The 16,284-nt window shown below is 49.0% G+C and overlaps 1 protein-coding gene across 3 annotated transcripts in view; it reads right to left on the bottom strand.

Annotated features, from left to right (window-relative positions):
* Window positions 1-16,284, bottom strand: part of Crtac1 (cartilage acidic protein 1) — a 145,741-nt gene that overhangs the window by 122,922 nt on the left and 6,535 nt on the right. For all 3 annotated transcript variants that reach the window (XM_031390360.1, XM_031390357.1, XM_031390359.1), the window contains exon 2: window positions 4,685-4,887. In XM_031390360.1, the coding sequence (XP_031246220.1) occupies window positions 4,685-4,887 (203 nt within the window). The remainder of the gene's footprint in view (window positions 1-4,684; window positions 4,888-16,284) is intronic.

Consider the following 16,284-nt stretch of genomic DNA (forward strand, 5'->3'; position numbering starts at 1 on the left):
TCTGTGCGTGCACAGCCTTCTCTGGGGGCGATCAAGTCCTCCCCTCTCCCTGTGGGGAGGCAGCTATCCGCAGACCTCAATCACGCACCTGCCGGTTAGCAGATAAGCCCTCCATATGCGCAGGCACTCGCCCAGCTGTGGCGGAGGATCGGTGAGCCGCCCCTTCCCTCCCCCCATCCCCGCAGAACAAAGGGCGGTCATTTTCTGCTCCTCCCAGAGTCAGAAGCACGCACACGCCTTCCATCACAATTAACTCCAGAATCCGAAACACAACACAGACCCACCCGCAACATGTGCAAAATCAATGCTGTCGATAGCCAGACCGAGGATACTGAAAAAGCAAAGCAAAACAAACCTATTCAAAGAGTAAATACTCCAAGTAACAGGGCTCCGGTCAGACACACCACAAGGTCAACAAATCCAAGGCGGCTTCAAGTACTAGATACCTTATAAACCAGAGAGCTGGCTATTATCTCTGGGGTCGCAAAAGTGAACGCATTCAGGGATGGGCTAATCGAAAGATTTGTAGGATAACGAGTGGGCCTGCCCCTACACAGTGCTACAGGTAAAGACATTCCTATTCAGTTTTTAAAAATATCAACTCCTTAGACATGCCTCTCAGAAAGCCTACAATCAGACAGAGAAGGAAGCAGAATTTAATATGGATACAGGGCAGATGAAAGAGTAAGAGGTCTAAATCAGAGGTGGTGCCAAGGAGTCGGTGGGATAAGAGGCAGGGCTGCGATCCTGGCTATCTTTATGTGAAACAATGGTGGCTTTATGTCTTCAAGGCAGCCACAAAACAAAAGCTAAAGGAAATGGCTTATTAAGCTCCCACTTGAGGGGTTCAGATTAGTCAAATGGGTTTTGGCCTGCGTAACTAAGCTGTATCGCTGAAAGCTCGCCACAGTCCGGTCAGATGGTACTCCGTGTATGGCACATCCACATACTACAGGACTGGCCTCGTTGGGAGGCAAGAGGAGGTGGACCAAATGACCTCTCAAGGTCCTGATTTAAACGCGTCGGTATAGTCAGCTCTTGGTTATCCGGCCCAAAGGAGGAGACAGTGACAAATCCTCCTGAGCTGAAGATAATAAAAGTTGTATTTGCCTTTGGAATGTACGTTGGTACTTAAATTGGACCGTGCCTTTCTGATGCTCCAAGAATTCACAATGCCTTGCAACAGCCACCGAGAAACCCTGACCTGGAGCTGGGAGGCTGCCCGATTTCTCCAGTTTCGCTTATCCCAATTCCTCCCATAACTCTTCTTCCTTTGCGTGAGCAGGAAATACGTCGTTCAGAATGACACACAGCAGCAGCTGCAGCTCCTTCAGCAGCCGCCTGGGAGAGAAACGGGTCAAGACCATGTATGATCTAGGCCTTTTTTGCAAACGTAATTCCAATCACTTACGGACCCGCGCCTGTGGCAAGCTGGACCTGGTATAGTCACCTACTCTACAATGACTATGAATGACAGTCTAGTTTCTCAACCACAGAGGACGCAAAAATTCTTGAGCTCAAGAGACGAGGTCTTGGTGGAGAGGGGTGAAGTGCACAGACAGCCGTTGCTCAGAAAGGAAGAAGCCGAATGCTCCGGAAGTACAGGGGCAACTCCCCGAACTCCAAAGGATGTGTGAGATGGAGACCCACAGAAGCCAAGTTTAATCTGGGGCTTGGATAACCAACCTGAACAATGGGTCTGTTGGTCATTTGGTCATAAGCATCTTCTGACCTGGTAAAGACAAAGAGACCCTGACACTAAACTTGTTTTTTCTTTTCAAACAGACTGGGTCAGGAAGAGCTTTAGGGGAGTGCATGTGTGTGTGCGTGTATGTGTGTGTTTGTGTGTGCATGCGTGAAAGAGAGAGGGGGAGAGACAGAGAGAGAGAGAGGGAGAGAGAGGGAGAGGGAGAGAGGGAGAGGGAGAGGGAGAGGGAGAGGGAGAGGGAGAGGGAGAGAGAGAGAGAGAGAGAGAGAGAGAGAGAGAGAGAGAGAGAGAGAGAGAGTCTCTGTACCCTGCTGGTTTTGCAGCTGGGTGATGAATCACGAGGAGGGTAATACAGCCCTAGTACTACTGTGTCAGCATGCCTGGGAGAGAGGGCATCAAAGAGAGAGAGGGTTTGAGTCTTCCTCCAAGGGAGCATTTTATGTTCTTCAAGGCTTTTTCACCCCTGTGGGGACCTCAGGGGAAAGTGTGAGTAACCACAGAGCAGCAACCAAGGTCTCCTGAAGTGACCATGCAGAGGCAATAGGAGGCAAGCCAGAGAGAGGGTAAACCAGATGGGAATGGGGGCAGAAGATACTGAGGTCAGAGACAACCTCCCTGTAGAGACAGAGAGATTTTCCGTGGGTTGGGGGGAGGGGAGGCAGGGGGCATGAAAGCACCTGCCAGGTGTCCCTGGAGAGGATAGAAGAGAGGGGGGACTTTTTGTCCACAAACCTTAAGGTTTTTCCATAGTAACTTATAAGAAAATGAGCTCACACCAGGGTCCTAGGTGACAGAAAGCATGTCCATGCTTAGGGGTGGAGATGGAGAGGAGGGGGAGGTTTATTCTCCCATTTCCTCTGTCCTTGGCCTCCAGGGCCCATCTGGGAAGACTGGTGTCATCTATCAGGAGACAGGGCCAACCACAATAGCTCAGAAATGGAGGGCTGGCAGCATGTGACGCTGGGCATGGCTCAACTTCTCCCTGCTTCTGGGGCAACTGGGCATTACAGGCTGAACACAGGTAAGCCGCTCCGCTCACCGTGGGAGAAGTGGATCCCTGCCGCCACCTGTATCTGCACTGTTTTATCATTTTCTGCTCTTTAAGCAGAACTGAACTGCCAGCTTGAAATGTGGCTATTTGATTAGAATTAGAAATTCAGTTCCTTGAGCTGGGGCATGGTGAGGCATGTCCAAGCAGCCAGGTATCACGCGCTTCAGGCCAGCCAGAGTACATGTCAAAAAAAGTTATGTCCAAAAAATGTAGGGAAGAAGGAATTCAATTCCTTGACCATATTAGCCACACTTAAAATCTTAATTGTCACATTTGACTAATGGAAACCACACAGGGAAAATACTACCTAGCTTCTAGAAAGTCTAGTACTGAGTGGCTCTCATTTTCTCAGGATAGAATACATAATTAGAGAAAGTTCTCTTTAGAAATATCTTTTCTATGTAGCATCACCATGGACCCTGAGTTCAGCCCTGGGAGGTGGGTAGGTAGGGCAGACCCAGTTAGTTCAATTGTACAGATGAGGAAAATAAAGCTGAAGCACAAAGGCTGGCAACTATTGGGCTAAATATAGTTAAACTTAAAACCAGTTCTTCACTGTGAGTTGTGACATGTGCCTGTAATCCCAACACTTGGGATGTGAAGGTAAGAGGAATAAAAAGCTATCCTCGGCTACATAGCAAATTCAAGATTACTCTGGGATAGATGAGACCCTTTCACAAGATGGTTAAAACCAATTCTTCCATTTCGAAGGCCAACACCTTTTACTGTTGCATATGACTGCTACAAATAATGTCACCTGTTAGGTACTTTGTTCTACATTACCAAAAAAGCAGGCTCCTAGAAGTACGCAGATGGCCCCTGCATTGTTCTTATCACTGGTTTTTGAAGTGGTGGCTAGACTTTATACTGTGGCAACTCTAGGATGCCCTGAGGTTCGACTCCCGACCCAGTTGCTGTCTTTTGTTTGGTTTTCTGAGGCAGAGTCTCACAGCGCTCCTCCATCTCTCAAGTGCTGGAATCCCAGATGTGTACCACAACACATCTGGTGCTGGGGACTGAACCTGCATGTTGGACAAGCAGTCTACCAACTAAACTACATTCCTTACCCACTCCCCCTGCCCCCCTCCTGCTTTTGAGTTTCATCTCTTCATCTCTAAATGGGATGCTGGGATGCCAGAGGGATGAAGAAGGTGATGCAAGTGAAATAGGACGATAGATCCTGACACACAGTGGTGCTCAATAAATAACAATTATCCATGGTGATTGGCAGAACTCACAAGGCGCTATCATGAGCAATAGCCAAGTGAAGCTTCAGGACAAGGTATTACAGCGATCCCTTCCTTCCAGAGGATGCACGTGGATCTCAAGGTCATGCAAATGGAAAGCTGCACGCCCAGGGCACCATCTCAAGCCATCTGAACTCCGAGTCTCTGCTTCTGCAGCTATGCAAAGGTATTCGTTTTCAGAGGAGGCGCAGCAGGCAGCATGCCTAGCCAGGGCAGGCTTAACTATCCCTCTTGATTTCCAGCTTCGCTCTTCGTTGAAATGGGTAATTACCGTTTTCTTAGCCTTATGTAAAGTACCCTGGGAGTCAGTGTGCATGCAGCAACCCCTTCTATGGACTAACACTTTTATGTCCTGCCCGTGTAGAGCCTCACTGGGAAGGACGTGATACCAACATGGCCAAGGGAGCTGACTGTGACAAGAGGCAGCCTTGAGAAGCCTGCAGGTAGCTTTCCCCTAAACTGCCACTTGCTCCGTGCCCCTGCTCTGCAGAGGGCAGAGCCACAGCATCCCAGAACTGCAGCTCTGCCAGTTGGGCTGGTGCTGACCACAAAGGACTGCAGAGCCAAGCGGGAACAAGCATTGGCCACTGCACTGTGGTTTGGAGTTACTGTCACACAACAGTATCACTGCAAAAGCTGATTAATACATCTGTCAGACTCAGGGTGGGAGGCACTTACCCCGCCACAACGATCTCGAAGTCCCCATCGTGGTCCACATCCGTCACTGCCACTCCATAGTTGAGCTGGGTGGGGTTGCTGTCATAGTCAGGGGGCAGAACTGAGTTGGTGACTGCAGTGAACATGGGCTCAGCCCTCTGGGATCCCCCAGTGAGAGGCAGAAGCCACAGGGGCGGCAGCAGGAGTAAAGCCATCCTGACCATCTGAAAGCAAAAGTTACAGGCTTTACTGAAAGGTCTCAGACCTGGGCAAATCCAGTCCTGGGGAGGCCGTGTGGGCATTCTCCCTGTCTCAGCGATCGTAGGACCACTGCTTTCTACGTGCTCTGTCTCTGCTATCCTAAAACTACAACCTGCCTCTATGTCGGCGGGCCACTGGTCCTGGTCTCTCCCCTCTTCTGCAGCACCCATCGCTGCACTGCTTGCGGTGGGATTTACTGCGCCTCACATTTAGTTACTGGCTGTCACCCTCTGCTAGAGTACAAGATCCACTTTGCCATGGATATTTGTCTGTTTTGCTTACTTGATATGCACCAGGCTAAGAATATGTTATGCAAGGAGCAGTCAAGACGTATTTGAGGAAGGAAGGAAGGGAGGGAGGAAGGGAGGAAGGGAGGAAGGAATGAAGGAATGAAAGATGGAAGAAAGGATATCCTATACTCTGAGAGAAAGAGGTAAATAACAGATTTCAATGCAGAGGTGGTGGTGAAACCCTCCCCTACCCACAGGTCACTGGGTCCAGAGCAACCACAGAAGTAGTGAGGGATTGCTCTCTTGTGAGATATACCCCAGAGGTAGCCTGGCAGGTTCTCCAAGCCCTCCCAAGGGCTTTTGGTCATGATTTCCAGACTAAGAGGCAGTCAGTCAAGGGATGCATTCCAGTGAGGTCTGGTGGGTAGCACATCATTCACTTGGAGAAATTAAACCATTGTGTGTGTTTTATTATAAATTAATTATGTATAATGCACTGTATAATTCATTATTATATCTCTGACATAACTCAGAGTGTTGCCAAACAGCCTAGGACCATGGGAACCAGTGGCACTCGCCCAGGAGACAACTGAGGATGGCCGGGGAGGTGGCACTCTACCTGAGAGCAGGAGACATTCGGAATGCTGAAGCTAGTCTAAGACTGCCATAAGCAGAGAATTGGACCTCACAGACTGTCTCCAGGATTCTCGTGGAATTCCAGAAAGCCTGTGCAGGTCCCATCCGGCAGCAGAGCGCTACCCTCCTGCCTTTAGAAGGCAGCAGGCCTCCTCCTGCCAGAACTTGGCTGCTTGCTTGTCAGCGCATCTGGCAGCAGAGAACAAGGCTGAGCCGGACTGACATCTTAATGAGGGAAGAGCAAAGGAGATCTGAAGACTGTCTCCCCATATGGAGACAGATGCTCTTGCCAGAAAATGAGCCTGTGCTCCAGGTCAAGGACCCAGAGGCCAAAACGGGGGGTCCAGGCACTGCCTTTAGATCTAAACAGAATCCGAAGCCTCCTTGATGTCTCGCTGTAGAGAAATGCAGGGGCAGAGCTCCATCGGAGGGTAGAGACCACGTAGGATCCATCGTTAAAGGAGGTTCTTGTAGTGTGTTCAAAGTGCACATGTTGGGAGCCCATGTGCTCCCATGATACCATGATACCAAATGAGGTCCTTTCAAATTAAGAGTCCCCTGGCTAAGACAGCGTCTTCTACTAAAGACAAGCACATGCTATCAGAGTTCTGCGGCCAAGCAGGACATTTCTCTGGATAAGAAAACCCAGAACCATCTTTACAAGCAGGTGCTGGTAGATAAAGAGTATTTAATAGGCAAGGCGGACATGATGAAGTGTAGCAGGGATCTGAAGGTCACTAAGCTTTTTATTTTATTTTACTTTATTGATAGCATGACTTCTATTGAAGGGACAACAGTGAACTCCTACTTGAGAGCCAAATCCAATTGATTGGCAGCGGCTGGGATATGTGATCAGCTTACAGCACCAGCCGCCTCCTAGCAGCTCCTTCGCTCCTTTGCAGCTGCAGTTTGAGTCACTGAGACAGGGGTCAGATCCTAGTAGGATGATAGATGTCTAACTGGAAAAAGTTCTAAAAAGGGCAAAGTCATGTGACCCAGCCTCGTGATTTTTGCCTTTTCTCTGGGGGGAGGTGGGGCAAGTGTACCTATGGGTTGACCTCAACTTTGGTGAACCTGACAAGTTCGAGTACCACTGGATTCCTGCTCTCTCCTTTGAAAAAAGGGTTTGGGAAGCGACCTCTGAGGGACTTTTCTAGCTCCAGGATGAAAGGAAGTTTTTAAAGGAGATACTCAGAAGTCTCCACCACGCCTCCACAAACCTCTTCTGCAAACCTCACACCAACCTGTATGGTTTTCCCTTCTGAGGAGATTAAACCTACTTAAAAGAAAAAACTTTCCAGAAAGGTTCTTTATAGCATTTGCCTCTAAAGGGCCAGGGCTGAGGGGAGCAGACTATTAATAACACAGATCCCAAGTTCTTGGGGTGGGCTGGGGACCAGGCTTAGGGTTTGTGTCCTTGTGTCTAATTCTTCTGCCATGTCAAAGGTACCCCATATGCTCCATCCTGGGGTGCTCAGGGCCAGCTTTAGGAAGCTTTAGGAAGCTGGGCTATCTTGATGCCAGGTTAGGAAACAGTGACAGTGGAAGAGCTTATGAGAAGCTATGGCAACTGCACCTGCCCGTCTCAGGATGGAAGCTATCACTGGCATGCTCCTCCGCATCCTGGGTACTCAGAGTGGTCCACTCAGAGAGCAACAGAAGCATCATTTAGCGGCCTATTAGAAATGCAGACTGCTGGACCTCTCCCAAGACCTACTACATTAGACTCTCCATTCTAACAAGATTTTGGCTGATCATATATATGTTAAAATTTAAGAAGCATTGCACAATCTTGGCCGAACCCTAAACTCACATGAGGAGCTTCACAAAATTCTCATGCCCAACAATGATTTCTTAGAGAGGATACCAAGAGCACGGATGACAAAGGAAAGTTAGACAAGATAGGCTATGTCAAAATTAGAAACTTTGGTGCATCAAAGAACACTTGCCAAAGAAAGAAAAGTCAACCACAGAATAGGGTGTAAGCATTTGTTAGCTATACATCTGATAGGGTATTATCATCCATAGAACATCAATAAAGCACTCCTGAAGCACAGCAGTGAAGAAGAAGAAGAAGAAGAAGAAGAAGAAGAAGAAGAAGAAGAAGAAGAAGAAGAAGAAGAAGAAGAAGAAGAAGAAAGAGGAGGAGGAGGAGGAGGAAGAAGAAGACGAGGAGGAGGAGGAGGAAGAGGAGGAAGAGGAAAAAAGAAGAAGAAGAAGAGGAGGAGGAGGAGGAGGAGGAGGAAGAGGAAAAGAAGAAGAAGAAAAAGAAGAAAAAGAAGAAGAAGAAGAAGAAGAAGAAGAAGAGGAGGAGGAGGAGGAGGAGGAGGAGGAGGAGGAGGAAAAGGAGGAGGAAAAGGAAGAGGAGGAGGAAGAAAGAAAAGAGAAAAAGAAAAAAGAGAGAACTTGATTCAAAGTGGGCAAAAGACCTGAACAGACATTCTCCAGAGATATGCAAGCGGCCCACAGGAGCATGAAACCCCACTATTTATATACAAATGCAGATCAAAACCACAATGACATATTTCACTCTCATTGGTTGACTACAACAATAAAAACCCAGAGAATAACAGATGCTGGGGAGGATGGAGAGGGCCTGCGAATTGTTGGGGGAGGGGAAATGGTACAGCAGTGTGAGAAGACAGGGTGGTAGTCTTCAAAAACCTCACACTATAACTACCATGTGGTCTAGAAATTCCACTTCTGAGTGGGCACCCCAAAACTTGAAGAAGCAGCAGATTTTTAAAAACTTGATTGCTGTCACTGTATGCTGGGTGTCTTTTTCTTCTGTGTAACCCCTCTCCCGGCTTAGGAAGAGTTGGCTCCTTTGCTGTGAGGATGGTCTCCATGTGACAAAGGACATGTATGGGTTAATGATCTCTGAAGGTTTGGTGGCTCACCTTAGGTGTTTTGTTCAACCCAGATATGTTGAGTGGCTAGAGAATCTACATCTAAACTCTTAAGTTTGTCCTTTTTAAGAATGTTCAGGAAAATTCAGCACTCTTTTTGGGGTCTATCAGACCCATCCCTAAGCCATTGCCTGGCCAGCGCACACCAACTTCACCAGAGAAACTCTGGATGGCTCTCATTGTTTATTTAAAGAGTGGTCTTTCAGACACTTAGTGACTTTGAAAAATGCACACCCCTGATGGTCTGGGCTGTTTGACAGGTCTTCCTAAATGGAGCACAAAGATGCGGGCCTCTTGAGGTATATAACTTTGTCGAGTTTTTCTGCCTCAAGAGAGTAATGAACTCCCTTCACAGTTCACCCCACCCAGGCTTCATGATGGAAGAACAAGAGCAAGGGCTTCTGGGAGAATCCAGGAGAAACAGATATCTACACACCTATGCACAGGGCAGCAGTAGTAAACAAGATGAAAGTCACTCAAGTGTCTGTGGATGTATAGAGAGAGCATGGCATGCGTGACCCATAGGGTGCTATTCAGCCGTGACAAGAACAGAAATTCTAGCCAACACTACAGTGTGGACAAATCCTGAAGACACTTTAGCAGGTAAAGTAAGGTAGTTAGTCACAGGAGGACAGATACTGTGCAACTCCATTTGTATGAGGCACTCTGAGTACTCTGGATGCATACGGACAGGAAATAGACTGTGGTCTCCGGAGGCTGCGGAGAACCTCCGTGGGGACTAGTACTTGATGACTGTAGTTTCAGATGGGAAGATGAATTAACCTCTACAAACGGATGGTGTGATGGTGGGCTTTGGACCACTGAAGTGGATTTTTGGTTGTGATTAAATAGTAAATTTTATGCCATGGGTATTTGACCACAATTTAAAAATTGCACAATCATGAATCTTATCTGAAGACCACTGGACTTAACTGGCCTAGGATGTAACCCAGGCATAAGAGGTTTAAAGTTACCCTGTGATTTCAATATGCTGTAAAACTTGGGCAACACTGCTCCATACCAGTGCCTTGTGCCTCTCAGGCTTTAATGTGTCCATGAATCATCTGGTGGTCTTGTTTAAATGCAGATTCTGGTTCAATAACTCTGCTACGGCGCCCAAGATTCTGTATTTCTAACAGGCTCTCCAGCGGCAGCCAGGGTGCCGCTCTATAAACTACATGTCATCGGAAAGCAAGGTTCTATGCTGCAGCTCCCAGAGTCGTGAAACCAAGCAATATACTCCACTGAAGGTCTGGGCTTGATTCAAGAACCTTCTCCTCTGCCTCTAGATCTGAGGACTGGAATCAACCACAGGGAGAGGCAATCCCAGGACTGCGCAGGCTCAGCTCATCCTTATACACTCAAAGCACCAGCTGTCTTCAGCCCACGGCAAAATTACCACAACTGGTAGGGACTGAGCAGAGTCCAGCTCTGATTTCTGCACAGAGGTAAGAAGAGGTGAAGGGGTCAGTTCAAGGAAGTGGGAGTCAAGTCAAGGAGACAAGAGGTAGATGCCATCAAAGGGCAGAACCTACAGAAAATGGAGGTAGGGGAAAGTAGAGATACATGCCATTGTGTTCCCAGAATCCATCACAAGAGATATGCTATTAATATTATTAAGTGAAGGGAAGGCAGAAGGAATATGTCCAAGTGGTAATATGAATCAGCAGAAATGGCTCGCGGCTTGTCAGAGGTGTCTAAAAGCTGTTCTTCTCTAAAGCAACACTTCTCAGACTGCAAGGAGCTTGACAATCACCGGAGGGTCTGTGGGAGTGCAGGCTCTAATCCAGGTGGTCTGCATGTCTGACAAACTGTCAGGCAATGACCAGGTCACTGGTCTACAGACCTCACCGCCAGCAACTGGGTTGCCAGCCAGTGATGTCCAACCCCCTGCTGCGCAGAGGGATCACCGCTGTCCCTGGCAGCACGGTGGTGAGGCACGGGCTTCTCGGTGTGATTTCATTGGTCCTGGGTCATGGATGCTGTATCTTTTTAGGAACTGTCCGGCTGATGCTGATGGGCAGTCCAGGATGAAAAACATTGCCCCAGACTCACGGTCCCCTGATGAGAGTGTTCACTGCGATCTGATTTGAAGTGAAAAATGTTTCTCCTCCTGAAATCCATCATTGACTTGTTGAAGTCTATGAAGAAAATCCATTTAGCTGAAGAGTGTCAACGGAGGCAGAAGATATGAAGTTTGGGAGAGAAAGCAGACCAGGCTTCTACTGCCCGAGCCATAAGGGTGGGGGTGCCCAGAGTGACCTCACATTTGATATGACTTGCTCAGGAGTCTCCTGTCACACCATCGTGAACATCTGAATCCTTGGGGAGAAGGTTAAAAATCAAGACTAGATTGGGATGAGGGGCAGGAAGGGCATTTTGTTTTCTCGGATGCTTGGGTGTCAATCATTTGCTTGGCGTTACCACGGTACTGTGCCTGGTAGTCAGTAGCAGCAATATTCGCATGGTACGGAGAGTATTACAGAGTGTGTGCCGCACATAGCACGAGACCTCTAGTATGCAGCAAGAAGAACATCTGCTAGAAATGTATGAGTTCCACGAACTAAAGATGAAACAGGCCCAGTGTTTGCCCTCATGGAGCTTGGCAAACCAGCAGTGAATGAAGTATGACACTCTGTGTCAAGGCCATGTAAAACTCTCCAGGGGCGAGCACACCAGAGGTGGAGGAGCTGAACCCTCAGGTGTAGCCCCTTTGGCAAAGTACATGGCGTCTCTGTAAGGAATGAAGAACTCTGCAAGGTGGTTATGGGACCAACGATGAGAAAGGTCTCTGTAAGGACTGTGTGGTGGCTGCACTTGGGTTTCTGGGAAGAGTTGTGTCACCATAATAACTTCCTTAAAATACTCCATAAGCAAACTTTTCAACAATCCTCAGCGAGAATTAGAGAGGGCGCCCAAAACCTGGAGTGAGCAACCTGGATTTGGACCCAAAGGCCCAGCACAGACCAGCTAGTGACCTTGGCGTGTTCTTCCACCTTGTTGATCTTGAAAGTCCTTGTCTGTAACGTGGGATCACCTGAGCCATGGTGAGGAAGGTTAAGCGAGCCCTAGGGAAGGTCTGGCAAAGGGCCAGGCGGAAAGCAGCTTGGTGGCCCATAGCAAAGGTGGAGCCAGTCTTCAGATACTGGCTCCTGGTCACATGCAGAAAAAAAAAAAAATCAGTTTTCTCAGTTTTCTGTGGCCTCCAGACTTTCCTGAATTGGGTCTGAAAACTGGTATCCAAGCAACCTGGCTTGTCTGCCGTGGGGTCAGGCAGCTGTGGGAGAGGCTTCCAAGGGCAATTTCCAGGGCACTCAGTTCTTCTGCAATTGTCCAAAGTGCAAGGACACACCCCACGCTCTCACAAACGCAAGAGGCCCACATGTTTGTTGGAAGCAGGCAGAGAAAGCAGACCCTCTCAGACCCTTGTCAGACAGCTGAGATGAGGGGGAGAGAGACACGGCAGCTGCTGGAACATTCTGCCCCTCATGGCCTGGGCCATCGGATCCTTGGAGACCCACAAAAGAGCTTTGGGAATGAAAACACCACTAAAGAAGAGCTGACAGAGCAGCCCCGGCTCAGTCACTCCAGCAACACTTCCTGCAGATCTAAAATGAACCTGGCCTTGAGGGAGGCACTGGGGGTGGGGGTGGGGGGTCCCAAGGACAGGGTCATTCACCATTTGCTGTGTGGGGTGTGGGGTGCTGTGGAGGGGAACCACAAAGAGACCTGAGTGATTCCCTCAGGGAGCTGGCATCACTTCCCAGAGAGGGGCTGCCGGCTGGGTTTCAGAGGGTGGAAGAAGTGGGAAGAGAGAGGCTGAGGAGGAGGGAAAGACACGCAGTGCAGGGAGCAGACATCTGCAAAGGTCAGGGGGACCCAGCTGTCACCCTGACCTGCCCTCGGCTGCCTGGATCACAGTGTGGGAGGCGGTACTCAATCTCCACTCCTGGATCTTATCTGGAGGATCTGTCCTTAGAGACATGGTTTTCGAGTGGGATGCCAATGTCTGGGAACATTTTGAGTAGTCAAACCAGGGAAACTGTTGCTAACGGCATCCTGTGGGTAGAGGCCAGAGATGCTACTGCTGCATGCCCTTCAGAGTGCAGGATAGACCCCAGCTCAGTAGCATCTATAAATGTCTACTGCAGTGAGGGTGAGAAAGGCCACACTACAACAGTGCCCCATCCCCCATCACACTGGAAACTTTGGACAACTGCTTGGGGAGTCCTCTGGACAACTTGTTCCCTGTAGAGACAACTTACCCTATACTGAGCATAACCAAGCAAGTTAGCCTGCTCTACCAAAGGGACCTGCCCTGGGAGAGGACCAGGCACTAACGAGATACCACCTGCTAACCATCTGCCCAGGTGACCACAGGGGCACTTCATTTTATCTGCTGGAGTCCTGCCTCCAACCTCCACTGGTCCCCAGCTGAGCAGAGAAGTGAGTTGTTCACTGAAATCCTCCAAAACTAACACGGCCATTCAGGTTTCAATTCTGGCATTCCAGGCTTTTCTTGTTTTGTCATTCTTCATGACCCCCTAGGTCATGGGTCAAAGGTCAAGTCTCTTTGTGGATCCCTCAGCGTCCTCAGCATCTCCATCCAGTCTGATGGGTATTTCTCCCCTTCATCCTCCATTCCTGCTAACTCCTCTCCTCTTCCTCACCCCCTGCTTCCCTCTCTGTCTCAGCGCTGACAGCAGACTGTCCTGTAGCAAAGCAAACAGTTACACAAAGCTGCAATTTCAGGGAGCAAATGTGGACAGTACTAGGATGCCTTTATGTACCTAACTCTGGCCATATTGGTTACTGGCCTCCACATGGGTGACTCGTTTAATCCCCACTGGAAGCCTGGGAGGTGGTACGCCCATTTCACAGATACAGAGGCTTAATTAAGCACAGAGGGCGTAAGTAACCTGACCAAGGTTATACACTCCTACACAGTGAACCCACCATTTCTGTTTGAGCAAACTAGCGCCCAGGATCAATATTCCTAGTCACCTCAGTACATGGTTTCTTTCACTCCACCAAGCTTGTCTTGATTCAAGTAAGGTGGGGACAGAAGGGAAGGAGAAAGCTGGCGGTGAGCTAGTCACAGGGACAGGGGTGGTGGGGAGGGGCGTGTCTCAGGCCAGGGAGATAGCAGGTGCACAGTGGAGGTGCAGGGTTTTGTAGCACAACAGTGCTCTGTGTGGTAGGAGCAGGGCATGTGCCAGGAAGGATTTGGGGAAGCAGGCCTCACGGGGACCAGGTCCAAAGGATGAAGGCTGACAAGGTGACAGTATGGTAAAAAGAACACAGTAGGGCTGGAGGCGTGGCTCAGCGGACAGTGCTTGACTGAGTTCACCCCAGCCCGACTCCCATTCCTAACACCGGAAGAAAAAAGTAGAGCAAGAAAATAATTACATTGAAGTATGCAGGGGACCAAGAGAGGGCAAGACGCAGAGAATAATGAATAGGGGAATACAGGAGGTACCATTTGCTCATTCATTCATTCTACATTCATTCATTCAGGATTGTTTATGACCTGCTGTATGCTAGGCTCTGCGCTGGTCACCAGGAAAACACCGAGGACAAGAGAAAACCCCCGTGCCATGGAATGTTCATTCTAATACCTTAGTTCTATTTCTCCACCCTGCTCCCTCTGCTGGTCCTCCGCATGGCCAGCCTGTAAAATCTCCAGACCTCTACACCCCACCCACCCACCCACCCACCAGCCCAGGAGGCACGGAGCCCATTGCAGTGCTAGAGATGGAGCCTAAAGCCTTGTGCATGCTAGGCAAACATTCTACCACTGAGCTACATTCCCAGTGGCCCTGTCCTACGCATTGTCCCCAGTTCCTGGAAAATATCCTGCTTCCTCCCATGAAGAGAGAGCTCTAGACAGTGCTGGATACAGTACAAGAGAGGAAAGATGGATCTTTTCCAGAACAAGGCAAAAGAGAGCCTCAGAGACCCAGGCCAGGATGTGTCACAGAGAGCACTCTGCTAATGAGACAGGTTTTTTTTTTGTTTTGTTTTGTTTTGTTTTTTTGTGAATGAGAGAGATGCATGGAGACTGCTAGTCTTACACCCAAGGCAATCGAGGATCTTACTAAAGATTATCAGCAGCTCAGCCTTCCTGGCCTGTAAAATGGGAAGACAGGTTTGCAGACTGTGGTGAGAGTGGACTGATATGAATGTGCGTTCCCTTCTGTGCACAGTGCTGGGCATAGCAAACGTCCACACAGGGTAGGTAACGGTAACGGTAATCACACTATTACTGCTAGTAATAGATGCTTGCCGCCTGAACAAATGCATCTCAGGAGAAGGGGCCAGGCACGCAGGTGCCCCTTCCAGGAGCAGCTGTCAAACGTTGAGTAGAATGCTCTGGACTGTAAGACTTTGAGGAATAGGTTTGCTTCTGTTACTAATTTGTCTAGGGACCCCAGAGGAGTTCTTTGGCTCCTTAAACACTGCTTTCAAAACGCAGAAGCCCTCAATACACTTAGATACACATACTCATTCTTCAAACACGTAGGAGAAGCCTACCTACCAGGTTAGAAATGACAAGCCAGGCATGTGTCCCCAGATTCAAGGAGCTAGGTTTGCACACAACCTCATGGGCTAAGTTCAGAGCTGCAACAAGTACAGACTAGATGAAGCCAGTGGGAGGGAAGGATTAACTACTGAGGTGGGCAGAGAAGCCAGACAGGAGAGGGTCCCTGGAGCTAGTGAATTGGGATTCTAAGTGGCAGAGACCTATGGATCAGAAGTATGCATGTGAGACAGATCAGTGCATGCTGCGAATGCAATTGCTGCTTCCAGAAATGCAGAGTCCGGACACAGGGTGGAAGGCGATGGGGAGGGAGAGGAAGCAGAGAGGATAGTGGAAAGCATTGTGTAGAGGCTGCAGCTTGGGTCTGCCAGAGCCTGCAACACCAAGGGAAGGAGCCAGAGTCACACCATAGGGAGGTTTTGAAGTAAGGCCGAGACATGATCAGACTTGCATTTTTCAAAAGGGCATTTAGCTTTGGGGCAGCAGTGTGCAAGGCATTTCTGAACAGTGCCCCAGAGGAGATGTGAACAGTCTGGTGTGGGGGGTAGTGTGGGCCACTGGACGACCTCCAAAGTTCTTTCCAGACCTAAGAGTCTATGGGTCAGGGTTTTTGTTTTGTTTTCTCTCCCTGAAATCATTTAAAATGCATTAGTGGGCCTTGCTATTTAAGAGCCTCCTCTCGGGAATGTTTGTGTGAGACAAAGATTCAGTTCCTGGTTTGTCTTCAGTGGGAATCCAAATTTTCTTCTGTTCCGTGGGCCAAAGCAGGGTAAGGCTGCTTGAAGGGGTCATCGGAGAAGCAACTTGGGGTGGGGTGGAGGGAGAAGCAGTTGTGGATGGTGAAACTCAGGAAACTCAGCCCAGCTTAAGGCTCACAGCTGACCACGGTCCTACTGAGTGGCCCTTGCACAGAATTCACGAACCCTGCTAATTAGCAGGGTCCTGGAGGTATACATGGCTCTGATACAAAGTGAGGCCAGTTTGGAGATCCACCTTAATGCCAGAGGCCACGTCTGGCCCAGAAAAGCCACCTCTAATCCACCT

This window comes from Mastomys coucha, unplaced genomic scaffold, assembly GCF_008632895.1.
Source record: "Mastomys coucha isolate ucsf_1 unplaced genomic scaffold, UCSF_Mcou_1 pScaffold21, whole genome shotgun sequence".
NCBI classification, from domain to species: domain Eukaryota; kingdom Metazoa; phylum Chordata; class Mammalia; order Rodentia; family Muridae; genus Mastomys; species Mastomys coucha.